Source organism: Capra hircus, chromosome 3 (assembly GCF_001704415.2).
Source record: "Capra hircus breed San Clemente chromosome 3, ASM170441v1, whole genome shotgun sequence".
Lineage (NCBI taxonomy): Eukaryota > Metazoa > Chordata > Mammalia > Artiodactyla > Bovidae > Capra > Capra hircus.
Window position 1 is genome coordinate 5,497,183 of NC_030810.1, and position 16,424 is coordinate 5,513,606.

The window sequence follows — 16,424 nt, forward strand, 5'->3', positions numbered from 1 at the left end:
GCTGAAGCTGAAAGTCCAATACTTTGGCCTCCTGATGTGAAGAGCCAATTCAATGGAAAAGACCCTGATGCTGGGAAAGACTGAAGGCAGGAGAAGAGGGTGACAGAGGATGAGATAGTTGGATAGCATCACTGACTCGATGGACGTGGGTTTGGGTAACTCCCGAGAGTTGGTGATGGACAGGGAGGCCTGGCGTGCTGCGGTTTCATGGGGTTGCAAAGAGTCGGACACGACTGAGCAACTGAACTGAAGTAAAAGAAGAAAGAAATCCAGATAAACTTGAGTCCATGAATGGACAGTGAATCTGTGAGCTAAACACACGCCCTTCACCCCCAACCCCACCCTCCCACCTGAGGGACCCAAATGCTTACTTTTGAATTTTATTTTTAATTTTAGCTGCGCGGGTCTTTGCTGCTGTGTGGGCTTTTCTCTAGTTGTGGGGACTTGGTTGCCCGCAGCATGTGAGATCTTCCTGGACCAGGGATCGAACCCACGTCTCCTACACTGGCAGGCGGATTCTTTACCACCGAGCCGCCAGGGAAGCCCATGGTGCTCTGTTCTAACAATGTGGTTAAGGCTCCGGGCTCTGGGCTCCCAGACTGGGGCTCAGTGAAGGCGAGGGCCTTTGGTTGAGCTACATGACTCTTCTTGAGTTCTTTAGCTACAGAACTTCCCAGTTTTTTCTCTTGGAAGATTAAAACGGATGGCTGTTGTTAATTACTTCTAAGTACTGAGAATACTCCCCACTTGGCTGACACCTACTTTTACCAACTAACAATGAAAGAGCTGATGATCAACAAATTAAAATACATGTCATCTAATTATTGTATAAAACAGAGGGCCTTCCCTGGTGGCTCAGACAGTAAAGTGTCTGCCTGCAAGGCGGGAGACCTGGGCTCGATCCATAGGTCGGGAAGATCCCCTAGAGAAGGAAATGGCAACCCACTCCAGTACTCTTGCCTGGAAAATCCCATGGGCAGAGGAGGCTGGTAAGCTATAGACCATGGGATCACAAAGAGTCGAACACAACTTCACACACACACACACACACACACACACACACACACACACACACACACCCCAATTTTACCTTACAAAACTTATTTTCATGTAAATAAAAATATTTTAAGGATAAAGATCACTATAGAGACGGAAGGTGCAGTACTGCAGATGTTATTTCCTTTGAAGACTCTGTACAATTCAAATACTTAATGGCAACTGCTAGAGTAATAACAAACAGACGGGAAATCCAAGCCTGTGCAAGCTCACACTTCGGGCTGAACTTGCTTCACAGTGGACTCACTGAGCAGCTGTCACAGCAAGGAGACACTGTGGGGTTCTGCCCAGTGACTTCTGGGAAGATCCCTCCTCCTGCTCCCCTTGCCTGGGGTCCACCGTGAGGGTGAGAGAGGCGTGCCCCAGCACACAGGGGACCTGCCCACTGCCTGGGATGTTCTGGAAGCCCTGCGGGGAAGCTTCATCACTCGTCATCCTCGAGTATTAACCAGCTTATTATGTATGAGATGAATTCATTTATTCATGGAGAGGTCACGTTTGCAAACCTCCATCGATGTACAAGCAAAGCCGTCACATGGAAAAAGACATTCATCCATGCAACTAAATTCCGATCCTCTATGTCGGAACGGTGGTGTTGGAGAAGACTCTTGAGAGTCCCTTGGACTGCAAGGAGATCCAACCAGTCCATCCTAGAGAAAATAAGTCCCGGATGTTCTTTGGAAGGACTGATGCTGAAGCTGAAATTCCAATACTTTGGCCACCTGATGTGAAGAACAGACTTACTGGAAAAGACTCTGATGCTGGGAAAGACTGAAGGCGGGAGAAGGGGAGGACAGAGGGTGAGACGGTTGGATGGCGTCACTGACTCAATGAGCATGAGTTTGGACATGAGCTGGACATGAGTTTGAGCTCCAGGAGTTGATGATGGACGGGGAGATCAGGCATGCTGCACTCCATGGGGTCACAAAGAGTCAGAGAGGACTGAGTGACTGAGCTGAACTGCCATCAGGGATGGGCAGGAGTCCTGTGAAAGGCCACAGAGCCAGTATCCGGGACTCCCTCGGCCACCAGATATCACAGGAACCACTCACTTCTGTGGTCACACCCACGGGGCAACCCAGCCCCCCTGCAGCCTGTAAGCAAAAAAGCCCATTATTAGAGACAGGCTGCGGGCCGGGCTTGGACCCTGGGTCCCGTGTGGGGACCTTTCATCACGTAACCCCTTGGGGGTGTCTGCTCTTGCATGGCTGACAGCCACCTTGCCCGCCGGAGGTCACCACTCGGGGAGCCCGCGTGCTTCCTTGCACGGTTCTGCATCTGCTCACTAAGGTCCAAGGAGCCGCAGACGCTGGCTCTGCATGATTTTCTGGGCGGGAGGGGGGAGGTCTGCTCCCCAGCACAGGTGGGGACGGTCCACGTAAATGTAAGGTGAGGGATGAAGGGGACACAGGATCCCAGGGTCTGGGGCTGTCAGCGGTGGAATCCTGAGCTGTAAGGGGTAGGCAGGGACCAAACAGGAGAAACGTGCTGAGACACAGAAGAGGCTGATGATTACCTGTGAGGCAGACAAGCGGAAAGAGAGGGCAAGCTTACAAAGCAGCTGATTGATGAGGCAAGTGGAAGAAAATGCAAAGTTAAAAAATGGATGCCAAGGTTTGAAATTTAATGAAATGATGAAAGCAAGAGCGGAACTCCTGCGATTTCATCTGAAAACTCGCTTGGACATTTAAAAGGAGAGCATACGTTGCCCGGTTTGGAGCCGTGCCGCGAGCAACCTTGCATTGCCGCTCTTCCTGGCTCGAGCAGTCTCCCCAAGACCAGTGCACCACGAGACTCTGGGACCCCGGCAGTAAGGGAATCTCTGAGGAGATTGCCCAGCCACCCTGCTCAGCCCCCAACATGCCTTGGTACCAAAGCTGGGGATGCGAAGCTCGGTCTAACCCAGATTCACCCAGAAGAGGCGGAGGCCGAGGATTCGCTTCCCACGCCTCCCATCAGAAACTGGACCCTTTGCCAGGAGCATCCTTGTCCCAGGCCTGGGATGCTAACCACTGCCAGGCCCCCCAGCCCAGACCTGGGGGAGTCGGGGAGATCGCCCCCTCCCTGCTGACCGCCTCCCCACCCCCCTACCTCCCGCTCCTCTCCACCTGCACTCCCCCGCTCGCCTCCAGCATCTCATCTGCCATCAAGAACCTGTCCATGACTGTTTATCCCTCGGGCAACCTTCGGCTCCTTCAGGAGAATTTCCCACCTGAGGCACGGCCGTCCTGGAGGTGAGAGATCAAGACTGAGGCGACAACAAGAAGTAACCTCCAAACGCTGGCGCTGGCTGCCGCCACCAGGCCTAAGGTGCTGTTACTTTTGGCCAGACCTGATTCTGTTCTTTCTGTTTCCTGTCTTCCTAACATGAAACTTTTCAGTCAGTTCAGTCACTCAGTCGTGTCTGATTCCTTGCAACCCCATGGACTGTTGCACACCAGGCCTCCCTGTCCATCACCAACTCCCGGAGCTTACTCAAACCCATGCCCATTGAGTCAGTGATGCCATCCAACCACCTCATCCTCTGTCGTCCCCTTCTCCTCCCACCTTCAATCTTTCCCAGCATCAGGGTCTCTTCAAATGAGTCAGCTCTTTGCATGAGGTGGCCAAAGTACTGGAGTTTCAGCTTCAACATCAGTCCTTCCAATGAACACTCAGAACTGATCTCCTTTAGGATGGATTGGTTGGATCTCCTTGGAGTCCAAGGGACTTTCAAGAGTCTTCTCCAACACCACACTTCAAAAGCATCAATTCTTTGGCGCTCAGCTTTCTTTATAGTCCAATTCTCACATTCATACATGACCACAGGAAAAACCATAGCCTTGACTAGACAGACCTTTGTTGGCAAAGTAATGTCTCTGCTTTTGAATATGCTGTCTAGGTTGGTCATAACTTTCCTGCCAAGGAGTAAGTGTCTTTTAATTTCATGGCTGCAGTCACCATCTGCAGTGATTTTGGAGGCCAAAAAAGAAGTCTGACACTGTTTCCCCATCTATTTGCCATGAAGCGATGGGACCAGATGCCATGATCTTCGTTTTCTGAATGTTGAGCTTTAAGCCAACGTTTTCACTCTCCTCTTTTACTCTCATCAAGAGGCTCTTTAGTTATTCTTCACTTGCTGCCATTTAAACCTTTTTTTTTTAAGGGGTCGAATGAAGACTGAGCATCTACAGTGAAGCAGAAATGATGCCACACGTGTGTGCGTCTTGCATGTTCTGTGCATAAAGAACGGTCCATGATAAAGGTCACCCACGGGACACACAGAACTGGCTGCTGGACTGTCTCAGGGCGGATGCTCAGTGGTCCCCTGAGCACGGCCCGGCGCTGAGGGACCCCTCCCGCAGGCAGGGCGCAGGCCCCCACCCCCTGCACGGCGCGCACATACCATCCTGGAAGACCCGCTCCACGTTCAGCCCGTACGTGGCGCACGTCTCGTAGTACGTGCACCTCTTCAGGTCGCTGGAGAGCTTCCGCGCCCGGGCGTCGTCGATGACCCGCGGGTTGGTGGAGCTGATGGCGTCTGCAACAGACGGACAAGAAGAGGCGACACGGTGACCCCAAGCAGCCTGAAGGCGCCCCGCCACCCGCTGCCCCGTGGAGCTCTAAGCCCGTCCCTCCTCAGCAGTGAGGGGATTGTTCTCAGGACCTGGAGTGATCAGACCACAGTTCATCCCCACTCAGCTCAGACATCACATGGCCAGCTGTCCCAGAGGGCCCTGTTCCTGAACAGGAAATAAAAGCATGTCCGCAAAGACCGGGAGGGAAGGCTGAAATGCAACAGAGTTAGTCACTCAGTCGCGTCTGACTCTGTGACCCCATGGACTGTAGCCCCCCAGGCTCCTCTGTCCATGGGATTCTCCAGGCAAGAATACTGGAGTGGGTTGTTGCCATGTCCTTCTCCAGGGGATCTTCCCGACCCAGGAGCCAAACCTGGGTCTCCCGCATTGCAGGCGGATTCTTTACCATCTGAGCCACCAGGGGAGGGAAGGGTAAGGGTAAATAAATGTGGTTCCCGAAGAAAATTGCACGGTCACTACGGGCAGTGGCCATCTATGCACAGGCGCCCGCGAAACACATCCCTCCACCAGCAGCAACGCCTCCAGGCGCCCTCGGCCGCTGGAGACACGCTCGCGGAGCCCCCGCAGGTGCCTGTCCTGTTCGGGTACAGGGAAACCCCAGCGAACCAGAGGGACAGAAGCCTGCGCTCTCACGGAGTGGGTGTCAGGTCAGCCGGGGAGGGGGCAGAAAGTGAGACAGAGCCAAGAAAGGACCAGGGGTGTAGGTGGGGCGCAGGGCGGGAGACGGGTTGGGAGGGCAGGGGTCAAGGAAGCCCGCCTGCAGGAGGTGGCGCAGGGTGGCAGGGGTCGGGGGCAGAGGGTGGCCGAGCATCTCAGGTTTAAGGGCGATCCAAGGCTGAGAGCAGGGGTGGCAAGTGACTTGGGGCGCTAGAGGGGGCCACAGACAAGTGTACGAGCCACGCCGGGTCTGAGCAGATGGCCTGGGTAGGCGGGCAGGGGACCGCCACCTCCTGCAGGACCTGTGTACAGATGGGGAGATCTGGGCAGCAAAACAGACATCGGGCACCAGCCACTGGTCTCCCGATAAAATGAACCCCGCGCCCCCCCTATTTGTTTTTAGCTTGGCCTGCATGAGCCCCCTGCTGCATCCGTTCCATGACTCCCAAGTTGCGGGGAGGGGGAGGGGGGCAGCCACGCGCCGGGCACACAGGGCCCAGATGCTCCAGCCACGGTGCTACCATGAGACGAAATGGGCTTTTCAGGGACGAAACACGCTTTTCAGGGACTGTTCCTGAGGTGGCATTTTTCCTGTGGGCATGAAGGCTCCTGAGGTACAGGAAACAGCTAAGAGCTCTTTAAAGAAAAGCCCACCCGCGGAAGTCTTCTCTGCTAGTCCCGGAAACAGCAGCAGATAAGACACCAACATCCTCTTAAATGTTTGCTGCAGCACAGGAAATGCATGAGGCTCTCAGCTTTTTCAGTATTCAACAAGAGAGGCATCTCCAGGGAATGATACACCGATTTTGTTTTCACTTTCTCTTTTCCTTATTCCCTGTTTGTTTTCCCTAGCCCCATGGAACAGGTTTAACTGACAGTTCTGAATGACCTCAGGAAAACTATGACTCAGACTCCTGGCAAGGCCTGTCAGAGGGATTAATTCAAACAGTATCTTATCCTGTCTCACCTACAGATTAATAAACCTGACTTGGGTTTCATAACACCTAAGGAAAAGAAGTATTTTTTTTTAAGGTGGAAACATCTTTTAAGAAAATAGTAGAAAAACAGAAACCCAGGATTTTCAAACGCTGTGGTGTATGTAAACTAGAAAATAAATGCACAGAGCATTAATCCAGCCTAGAATTTATCCTGACCAGAGTTCCCACAATAACCCAGGCCTCCTTCCCTGGTGGGTGCCCACCCCATTTCTGTCCCATCTGGCTTCCACGACTCGGCATCACGTGTCAGAAACAGACCCTACCCTGGAGCACTCTTTTTGCCTCCTGTTTCACTCCTGAGACTACATCTTTTATCTTTTTTTACAGCTCAGGTTTCACCCTCAAATCAATGCGATGGGCCCATCTCTAAAACAGGCCATGTTTAACAAACACCATCACCTCGGCCCTGACGAACATCCTCCAGCTCCCCAAGAGAGAGTGCGTCTACCCACTGCCGGGTGAGGCCCTGCACCCTACGTGTCCTTGAACAATGAACTTGATTCTCCTTCATCTTCTGCACCCTCTAACCTCCGACGGGGCCACAGGCCCCAGCCACCTCGGGCGGTGGAGTCGGGGGGAATCTGAGATGCCCTCACCTCTGTTTCTGAGGCCCCATGTGCTCTGCACAGCGGCAGGATCAGTGTGCAGGGTTCACAGAATGCAAACCCACAAGGAGCTAATGATCCCTGAGGGTGGAACTTCCCAGAAGCCCACGCTCACTCCACCTTCCCGCCATGGGGGCTTCTGGGGTGCTCTGGGAATCGGAGGTCTGGGTAATGACCCCTCAGGTGAGGACTGTCTCTCCTGAAAACACTCAAGTCCTGCTCCTTTGGGGCATGGCTTTGCTGAAGTCCCAACAGGTCTGAGACAAGCTCTCCAGGCACAGATGCTTATAAAACTGAGGGAATGAAAGAGGGCTGGTTTCTGCCTTCAGGGCCCTCGGTGGGACTTCCCCAGCCTACGGAGCCGTCTCCGGGGCCCCCCGAGACCCAGATCATCCTAGCGGGAGATGTGGTCAGACACCCGTTCAGCTGGGGTGGGACACACAGAGGCGACACGCACCTCCAAGGTCAGCGGCCGGCAAGGACCCGCCGACCACCCCAGCAGGACCTCAGGAAGGTGGGCCATACGTGGAAACAGAAGGAAGGAAACCAGCCACGTGCTCGACAATGCTGTGCCCACGGATGCCCCCAGGGCCCCGTGAGATTTCCTCCCTCCAAAGCCTGGCAGCGTCAAGGACAACAGCAGTCCAGAGGCAGGGAGCCCGGGTCTGCGTGGCCCCCAGACTCCCCACTCTCTACACCTAAACACACAGCTAAAGAAGAAAGAGCAAAGTGGTCAAGGTAGCTTTCTGGCTTGGACGGAATGCCTATCTTCCCTTTACCCTGGGGACCCTACTGCACAAAGACATTGTGTGTCCTGAGCATAGACCCCTGAACCCAGGGAGCCAGTAAGGAGATGCCCACACAGACTGCGCTTTGGCTCACAAATGCCCTGGGCAGGCCTGCAGGGAGAGGTGGCTTACTGAAAATTAACTGCCTTGATCTCCAGGCAGCTTGGAAAAGCAAGATCTGATTATAGATGAGCTGCCCACTATAAAACGTTATGTGTCAAGAAGTTTTAGTCCCTTCACATCCAAAAGTATCACAACATTGTCTGTTAATCAGCTATAACCCAATACAAAATAAGAAGTTTAAAAAAAGAAATTATTTTTTTTAGGAAGTCAAACACCCAATCCCGAACGTGTCCAAACACAAACCAAGGGCTCCTTGCGGGTGCGCCTTGTCTCACAGTGACCACTAGAGGGCGCGTTGGGCATTAAAAATCTCGCATGTCAGCTGAGTGCAGAATTGATGCTTTGGAGCTGTGGTATTGGGGAAGACTCTTGAGAGTCCCTTGGACTGCAAGGAGATCCAACCAGTCCATCCTAAAGGAGATCAGTCCTGAGCATGCATTGGAAGGACTGATTTGAAGCTGAAACTTCAATACTTTGGCCACCTGATGCAAAGAGCTGACTCACTGGAAAAGACCCTGATGCTGGGAAAGATCGAAGGCAGGAGGAGAAGGGGATGACAGAGGATGAGATGATTGGATGACATCACCGACTCAATGGACGTGGGTTTGGGTGGACTCCGGGAGTTGGTGATGGACAGGGAAGCCTGGCATGCTGTGGTTCATGGGGTCGCAAAGAGTCAGACACGACTGAGCGACCGAATGGACTGAACTGAACTGATGTCCCAAGTTGGTCTACACCCACCTCTACTCTGAAGGCGTCAGTTATGAGACCACTGGTCACGACATATATGCTTGGCGGGGGGCAAGATGGGGGTGAGGTCCTCTCCATGAAACCCCAACTCACATTTTACATCTGGCGCCCTGAAAACATGCTTTCAGTTTATTCCACTTTTTTTTTTCCTCCCAGCACACCTCCCCACCCCATGATCTTGGCTTATCCCGCCTGCTCTCCGTTACATCAGACCTGGTGCCCTGCATATCGCTAACTGGTCCTGCTGCTCAAACATAGCGAGTTCCTTATCTGAAGAGGTCTCACGTCAGGGCACGCAAGGGCAGATTGGATGTGCTTATTCCAAAGGAATCAACAAAAACAGAACCTGCACCAAGAAACGAAGGGATAAATCCAGGCTTTCTTGGACGTGATTGTTTTTTAAATTCCTCATTTTTCTGACAAAGCGGTTTTAAAGTTAACCTTCATCTGGTTTCCCTGGTGGCTCAGCTGGTAAAGAATCTGCCTGCAATGCGGGAGACCTGGCTTCAATCCCTGGGTCGGGAAGATCCTCTGGAGAAGGGGATGGTTACCTACACTCCAGTATTCCCGCCTGGAGAACTCCATGGACTGTATAGTCCATGGGGTCGCAAAGAGTCAGACACGACCGAGCGACTTGCACTTTCATCTGACTTTCTAAAACAATCCCTGTGACCCCTTAGTTAAGTCCCCAGCAGATACTAGCACGTCAATGAATCTATGACCAAGAGTGTCCTAGGTGATGTCACTTTACTAAGAGATCAAGTTTTATGTGACCTAGAAAAAAAATACAAAACATACCCATGCAATAAGATTGTACGCTCTCTGAGGGATCTGCTAAAAATGAGATTTGGATCATAAGACATTAAGAAATACAGTAGAATAAAATGAAACTCGGCAATGTATGAAAAATCAGTATTAAAGTTGTAAACGTTAACAGAAGTAACTTTTTAGGTTGCTTATAAATCACATTACTTTATGACAGACAGAATTAAGATGCCCTAATATAGAAATTAGACTTTCTTTCTTTCTGAAGCCCTTGGGGGTGTAGCAGTGTGTTTTGTTTTGAAGTTGCCAAGTGATTTCTTTGCTGAACCAAATGAGGAGACAGGATGATTGCCATTTCAGGGATTCTCCCTGTAAATGGCATTGAAACATGTATAATATCATATAAGAAACAAATCACCAGTCTAGGCTCGATGTAGGATACAGAATGCTTGGGGCTAGTGCACTGGGATAACCCAGAGGGATGGTATGGGGAGGGAGGTGGGAGGGGGGTTCAGGATTGGGAACACGTGTACACCTGTGGCGGATTCATGCTGATGTATGGCAAAACCAATAGAATATTGTAAAGTAAAAAAAAATTTTTAAAAATTAAGACTTCAGCAGGAAATTATTTCTTCTTTACACCTTCTGCAAACTGGCCCCGTCTCTGAAAATACAGGCCAGGAAGCCAATGACGGCTCAGCGGCCAGAGCCTCGTGAGCCCCACCTGCCCGGAGATGCCACTCACCCTGGGTCCCCACCAGGACCAGCGGGATCTCACTCGTGTTCCGGTAGTTGGCCATGCGGCTGTAGTAGTGGTAGACGGTCTGGAAACTGATCTCGTCCTCCAAGCTGAAGACAAATATGACGGCGTCCACCCACATGGCAAACTGGGGAGAAAGAGGGCAGGTGAGTGGGGGGCGAGGAGCGAGGAGACAGAGGGAAGGAGCAGCATCGGGCCACCTTCGTGAGCATGGGCAGGGGGGCCACGCATGGCATCCAGCTTCTACCAAAACCCGCTTCTGAAGCATCGCTAACGCCCTTCTCATCCTTGGAACAACACACCTGGGATGGGGCCCGCACCTGCTTCCCACCCAGGCCACCGTGTCTCCAAAGTCAAATCAGACCTTCTTCCCCACGGGAATGTCCACCCCCGTCCCGACTCAGCTGATGGAAAGCACCCAGCGCGCACAGAGCCAACTTGGGTACCGATAGGTGGGGTGACTCTGCAGCTTCCTGCTGCACCCTAAACTGCCTGCAGAGCCCCCCAGGAAGCCGCGCTGGGACCCTGGCCCTCCTCCTCTGGGGGCCCACGGCTCAGAAGTCCTCCACCCCCAGGGCCAACGACTCTGTCAACAGAAGAGGTCTTCGTATTGTCAAGATCTGCCGCAGATGAATTACAGCACCCTTCGTGGGAATTACGACCCACTGCCAGAGACATTTGGAGAAGGCGATGGCACCCCACTCCAGTACTCTTTCCTGGCAAATCCCATGGACGGAGGAGCCTGGTGGGCTGCAGTCCATGGGGTCGCAAACAGTTGGACACAACTAACCGACTTCACTTTTACTTTTCACTTTCATGCATTGGAGAAGGAAATGGCAACCCACTCCAGTGTTCTTGCCTGGAGAATCCCAGGGACGGGGGAGCCTGGTGGGCTGCCGTCTGTGGGGTCGCACAGAGTTGGACACGACTGAAGCGACTTAGCAGCAGCAGCCAGAGACATTAACCAAACCAGTGAACAAAATGAGCAAAAAGGAGGGGGGAAAATGAAAGCCCCACAGCAGCCCGGCTCTGTTATCATTTTATCCTGTTTTACCTGCATCCAGCTGAACTCACATCAGACCCTCTTTCTGGCAAATCAGCTGGAGGAACACGTCAGCTCATTGATACCCACAGTCACCTTGTAAAGTTGGAGCCATGTGAGCAAAGCACCCCAGGACTCAGAGCTCCCCAGGGTCACACACATGGCACCAGGCACCATCTGGAGCCTGATGCCCTCCTCTTTAATGAAAGACCCAAGTGAAAATGCGGGGGAAAAGTCCCACGTGCTTTCTCTAAAAGAAGCTGCAGCTCCAACACAAGTTCTGATGGTCAAGGCGTCAGCTCTAACACATTCGGGGAAGGTTCCCGCTGGTTAAGCTGGCATGCTAAGTCGCGTCAGTCGTGTTCTACTCTGCAGCCCTATGGACTGCAGCCCTCCCGGCTCCTCTGTCCATGGGATTCTCCAAGCAAGAACACTGGAGTGCGTTGCCATGCGCTCTTCCAGGGGATCTTCCTGATCCAGGGATCAAACTGGCATCTCTTACGTCTCCTGCATTGGCGGGTGGGTTCTTTACCTCTAGCGCCACCTGGGAAGCCCAAGCTCTGACTTCTACATAGAAATGAGAAGGGTATTCAGTTGCCCGTGGAGATTTTATGTGACAGGACAAAACTAAACCTGAAGTTCAGATGATACCTACTAGACAGCAGTAACAATGGCGATCACGGCTGCTGAAACCTTCAGGGTAGAGTGGTGCGCTGAGCCCCCAGTTCCTCAAGCTGGAGTTCCCTCTCCAGGGTGGACCTGGAACCCTTAGGGACAGGTCTCATCACTAACTCTGGTCCAGGGCGGCCGGCTCGCTGGTCTACCACTGGAGTCAGGGAAAAAAGTGCCAGGTCTGTGCCCACTGGTGTCCATCCCTGGGCAGCGACCTTGGACAGCAGCGGCCCTGAAGCCACTCAGCCAGCTCTGACACGCGTTTCTGCATGCCTCTCAACTTTCTTCTTAGACTCTTAATGGTTGGAGCCGAGGTGTGCTCTCCGAGTGTGAAATTGCCCCTGCACACTCCGAGACGTGCATGAGCTGGAAAGGCGGAAAATCACCCCAGGTGACCCCCACACTTCACCTACTTCATTCACCTGTCCCCAGCCGCCGCGGAGGGAGCCTTCATGACAGCAGGACAGACGCCCAATGGGTGAAGGTCGACTAAGAGTCATTTAGCTTCACTGCCATCAGAGACCTTCCGGACACTGTCAGACGGCAAGCCGGTCCTGCTCGGAGTCACCGACATGCACTGACCAGGAGCTCTCGCAGCTTCATAACCTGCTTTTCCCATGTTCAACCTGTCTTTAATGTTTCCTTACTACTATCATTGACTACACTGTTTCATCAAAGCTAAAGAAATCTTTTCCATACTTTCACATGTTTGCTATCAGAACATACCTTAAGGACTGCTTTCTTTCATGAGTTGACAGTGTATTTCTTTTAAATACTGGCATAGCTTATAATCAGTGACACTATAGACTCACTGGAACCTGATAACTCCACACCATATTTCTGTAAAGCCACACACCTCTCAGTGTATGAAGTTCTTTCTAGAACTCTTAATTCTTTAACAACTCTTTAACAACCCCCATATTCAACACTGTTCACTTAAATCACTAAATTTAAGTGCACTTTCACAAACGGGTAAGTTGAAGAAAGAACATCTGGGATATTTTTTGATATTAAGTTTGCAGTAATCAGTCTTGACTATTACTAGCCCTTACCTCCTTTAAAGTGTTTAGCTGGTAAATTATTATAGAAATAAAGCTATAAACTAGGGAGTGAGTAAACCAAAGAAAGAAATTTTTCACACTCAGGCTGGTCTTTTTTTTTTCCTCCACAATGCCCATTTTTCAAGGAACTCTCAAAGAAGTCACACCATGCTGCAGCTTCTGGTTTTCAGTGGTGAATGACCTGGGCTGTGAAGCCTGGTGGGCAGCCTGGTGGTGGTGTTCAGATTTCCAATTCCACCTAGCTTTCTAAGTGACTGCACTGCTCCAGAGGAAATGGCAACCCACTCCAGTATTCTCTCCTGCAGAGTCCCTTGGACAGAGGAGCTTGGCGGGGTACTGTCCATGGAGGTCACAAAGGGTCAGACATGACTGCAGTGACTTGGCATGCTCTCAAGATGAAACGTTTATAAGAAAAGGGTGGGAAGCTATAGAAACTTCCAGATGCCACTGCCACTGAGTTGACAAATCAGTGCAACATCTGCTCTTCCTTCCTTCTTAGAAGCACAAAGGGAAAATCAGCCACACAGACCAAACTGCCCCTCCAGGTTTCAGCCTGAAGGAAACACAGAATTAGCCTCTCCCCAAAACTTGACAGCATATGAAAGCGCAGAGACGACACTTTGCCAACAAAGGTCCGTCTAGTCAAGTCTATGGTTTTTCTAGTAGTCATGTATGGATGTGAGAGGACTATAAAGAAAGTTGAGTGCTGAAGAATTGATGCTTTCGAACTGTGGTGTTGGAGAAGACTCTTGAGAGTCCCTTAGGCTGCAAGGAGATCCAACCAGTGCATTCTAAAGGAGATCAGTCTTGACTATTCATTTGAAGGACTGATGTTGAAGCTGCAACTCCAATACTTGGGCCACCTGATGTGAAGAACTGATTCATTGGAAAAGATCCAGATGCTGGGAAAGATTGAAGGCAGGAGGAGAAGGGGACAACAGAGGATAAGATGGTTGGATGGCATCACCGACTCAATGGACATGAGTTTGAATAAATTCCAGGAGCTGGTGATGAACAGGGAGGCCTGGCATGCTGTGGTCCATGGGGTCGCAGAGTCGGACACGACTGAGCGACTAAACTGAACTGAACTGAAAAACCTCAGTCACAGGAAACATTTTCAGGGGCCGCTCTCACCTCTTCTGTGCACACCTGTGGAGTCAGAACCTCAAGGAGGAGCGAGAGCTGCACGCGGGTCCCCAGTGTGGGTGCTGTACTCACCTGGGCCTCTGGGGGGCCACCTTCATCTCGGATCAGCAGCAGATAGCTTTGTCCGTCCACGACAATCTCTTTCTTGAACCTGCCACCTGCCACACACACACACACAAAACACCTTGTTACACGGGAAAGACAGAGCGTGGGGAGGGCGAACAGACGTGGGCTTCGCTTGTGGAAAAATACGCCCTAGACTGCGGCCCTGGAGGCAGCCCTGAGTGTTTAGGAGTAGCTTCAGATCTGTCTCCAGCAACCACTGGGCTTTGGAAGGCCTACTGCCACTCCAGATTCCAATAGTCGTCTTTAAGAACCCATGATCGTTTGGAGTTAGGACACACAGGCTCCGCGCAAGGCCAGGATGGCTCGGGACTCAGGAGGGTGGAGCGCTCATGCGGGCTTTGTGTGCCCATTCGGGATGTCTCTCGCTCCCTGGGAACCCGGCTGATAAGAGTCCAGAACGGAGAGCATCGAAATTCGTCATTCTCTCCTTGGGTTCAGGAAACCGAAATGAAATTTTCATGTGCCCTGAAAAGGGTGGGGGCCTGGTCTCGACCGCGTGGACAAACCCCAGGGCTGAGAACCTCTGTATTCTCCTCAAGGGAAACCCAGTTCTTGAAGGGGAGACACACAACAGCATGGCGATGGCGCTTCCGTGTTCACAGGGCACAGGGAGGGGCTGCTACCACACACGGGTTAGACAGAAGCTACTGGACGACACCTGCGCGAGACACAGCGGGGCAGCTGGCGACAGACAGCGTTAGAGACCGCGCTGGGTCGCGGGGCGGCCACGTGGAGGCGGCAGGGCTGACCCCTCCCGCCCGGTGGGCGCACAGCCGCCTCCAGCACCTCCCATCGGCGTCCAGGGTCGGACTGCCAGCCCTTCCCCTGGACAGCGGGAAACACGCCCACCGCTGGGCTCCTCTGCCACCTCCAGAGTCAGACCACCTCCGCACCTTCTGCGCTCTGCGCCCACCCCTTCCCCGGGCTTGGGAATTCGCGGTCTCAGAGAGGGACGAGTCTCATTCCAACTACCCCAGCACAGAGGCCTTCCAGAAACACCAGCGAACTGACAACCCGGAGCAACTGGACGCCCCCCGAGGACCACGCTGCCAGAGCACCTCCGGCCCCAGAGGCTGTGGGTCGGGTCTCTCGCTAGCCTGAGTCCCATCTGGCTTGGCGCGACAGTGACGCCTGGACCATGCCGGCCTCCCCTCCCAGAGTTCCGGGGTTTGGGCCACCCCAAAGGATCGGAGGCCTGCGGGTGGGCTGAGGCCCCGTGAGGCTGGGGTGGAAGGCTGGGTGGGAGGTCACAGGGGTAGGTGAGCACGCACGCACACACGGCCACTCCCACTCAGGCCCCCCTGTAACGGGCAAGACGCGCTTGCTTACACAGCAAAACTCAAACACCAAAGAAAGCCTTCCAGCATTACAACCGATAAACTCTCATTTTGGTCCCCCTCACTTTTGATAAGGGGAAAAAAAGAGGGGGCACTCCACGGAGAAGCGCTGGAAGGACACAGAGGCGACGGTGCTGGGAGAGCGCATGCGCGCTAGACCACAGAGGGCTGCGCGTGCGCTTCCGGCTGTGGGTGGACCCACAGTGGGGTCCCTGCGCCCCAACAGCTCGGCCAAAGATGCCTGAGCCCTGGCATCTTAGCACTCGCGGAGGACGGCCCCTGCCTGGTGAACACAGTTTCCACCTCCACAAGGCCGCCCAGCTGCCCCGGGCATGCTGGGCTCAGGTGGCCAATTCCTCACCAATCTGCGTGATCTCCGGGGCAGGAGGGGGAGTTCCCGCAGGACCAGCACCCCTCCGCTGCCAGCCGCCGCCCCCACCTCCCTGGGGAGCTGGCACCCGGTGGGCGTCACCACTCAGCTCCCCAGAAGTGACGCCCGCTGTTGGCCCTGCCCCTCCCCTGGGTCTCTGCGTCCTCTGTCTCACAGGGTAAGCACTTGATGGATTTCACATCGACTGCCATTCCCCTTCTTTGATATGTTTTTGTAGAGTCACGTTTACAAGTTATGTATCCCAGTGATTAGATCACAATATGAACGTTAGGAAAGGTTTGCTCAGAGTTCTTTCTGCTCCTCTGTTCCTCTGCTGTGTAACCACATGCAAAGGCCTCTGGAGCTAATTTGCATCAGCTCTAAAAGGGCAGGTGATTGCCTTCTGCATCCCTAAGGGCACTTCCCATTCTAAAAATCACTATATATTATTCCCCTCTAAAATATGTAGTTAGTATGTCTCTTCAATGGAGAAGGCAATGGCAACCCACTCTAGTACTCTTGCCTGGAAAATCCCATGGACGGAGGAGCCTGGTAGGCTGCAGTCCATGGGGTTGGTAAGAGTCGGACAC

The 16,424-nt window shown here is 52.8% G+C and overlaps 1 protein-coding gene across 9 annotated transcripts in view; it reads right to left on the reverse strand.

Moving 5' to 3' along the window:
* Positions 1-16,424, reverse strand: part of AGAP1 (ArfGAP with GTPase domain, ankyrin repeat and PH domain 1) — a 571,803-nt gene that overhangs the window by 336,854 nt on the left and 218,525 nt on the right. For all 9 annotated transcript variants that reach the window (XM_018040856.1, XM_018040848.1, XM_018040840.1 and 6 more), the window contains 3 exons: positions 14,074-14,159; positions 10,066-10,207; positions 4,442-4,576 (listed from right to left, as the gene is read on the reverse strand). In XM_018040856.1, coding sequence (XP_017896345.1) covers positions 4,442-4,576; positions 10,066-10,207; positions 14,074-14,159 — 363 coding nt within the window. The remainder of the gene's footprint in view (positions 1-4,441; positions 4,577-10,065; positions 10,208-14,073; positions 14,160-16,424) is intronic.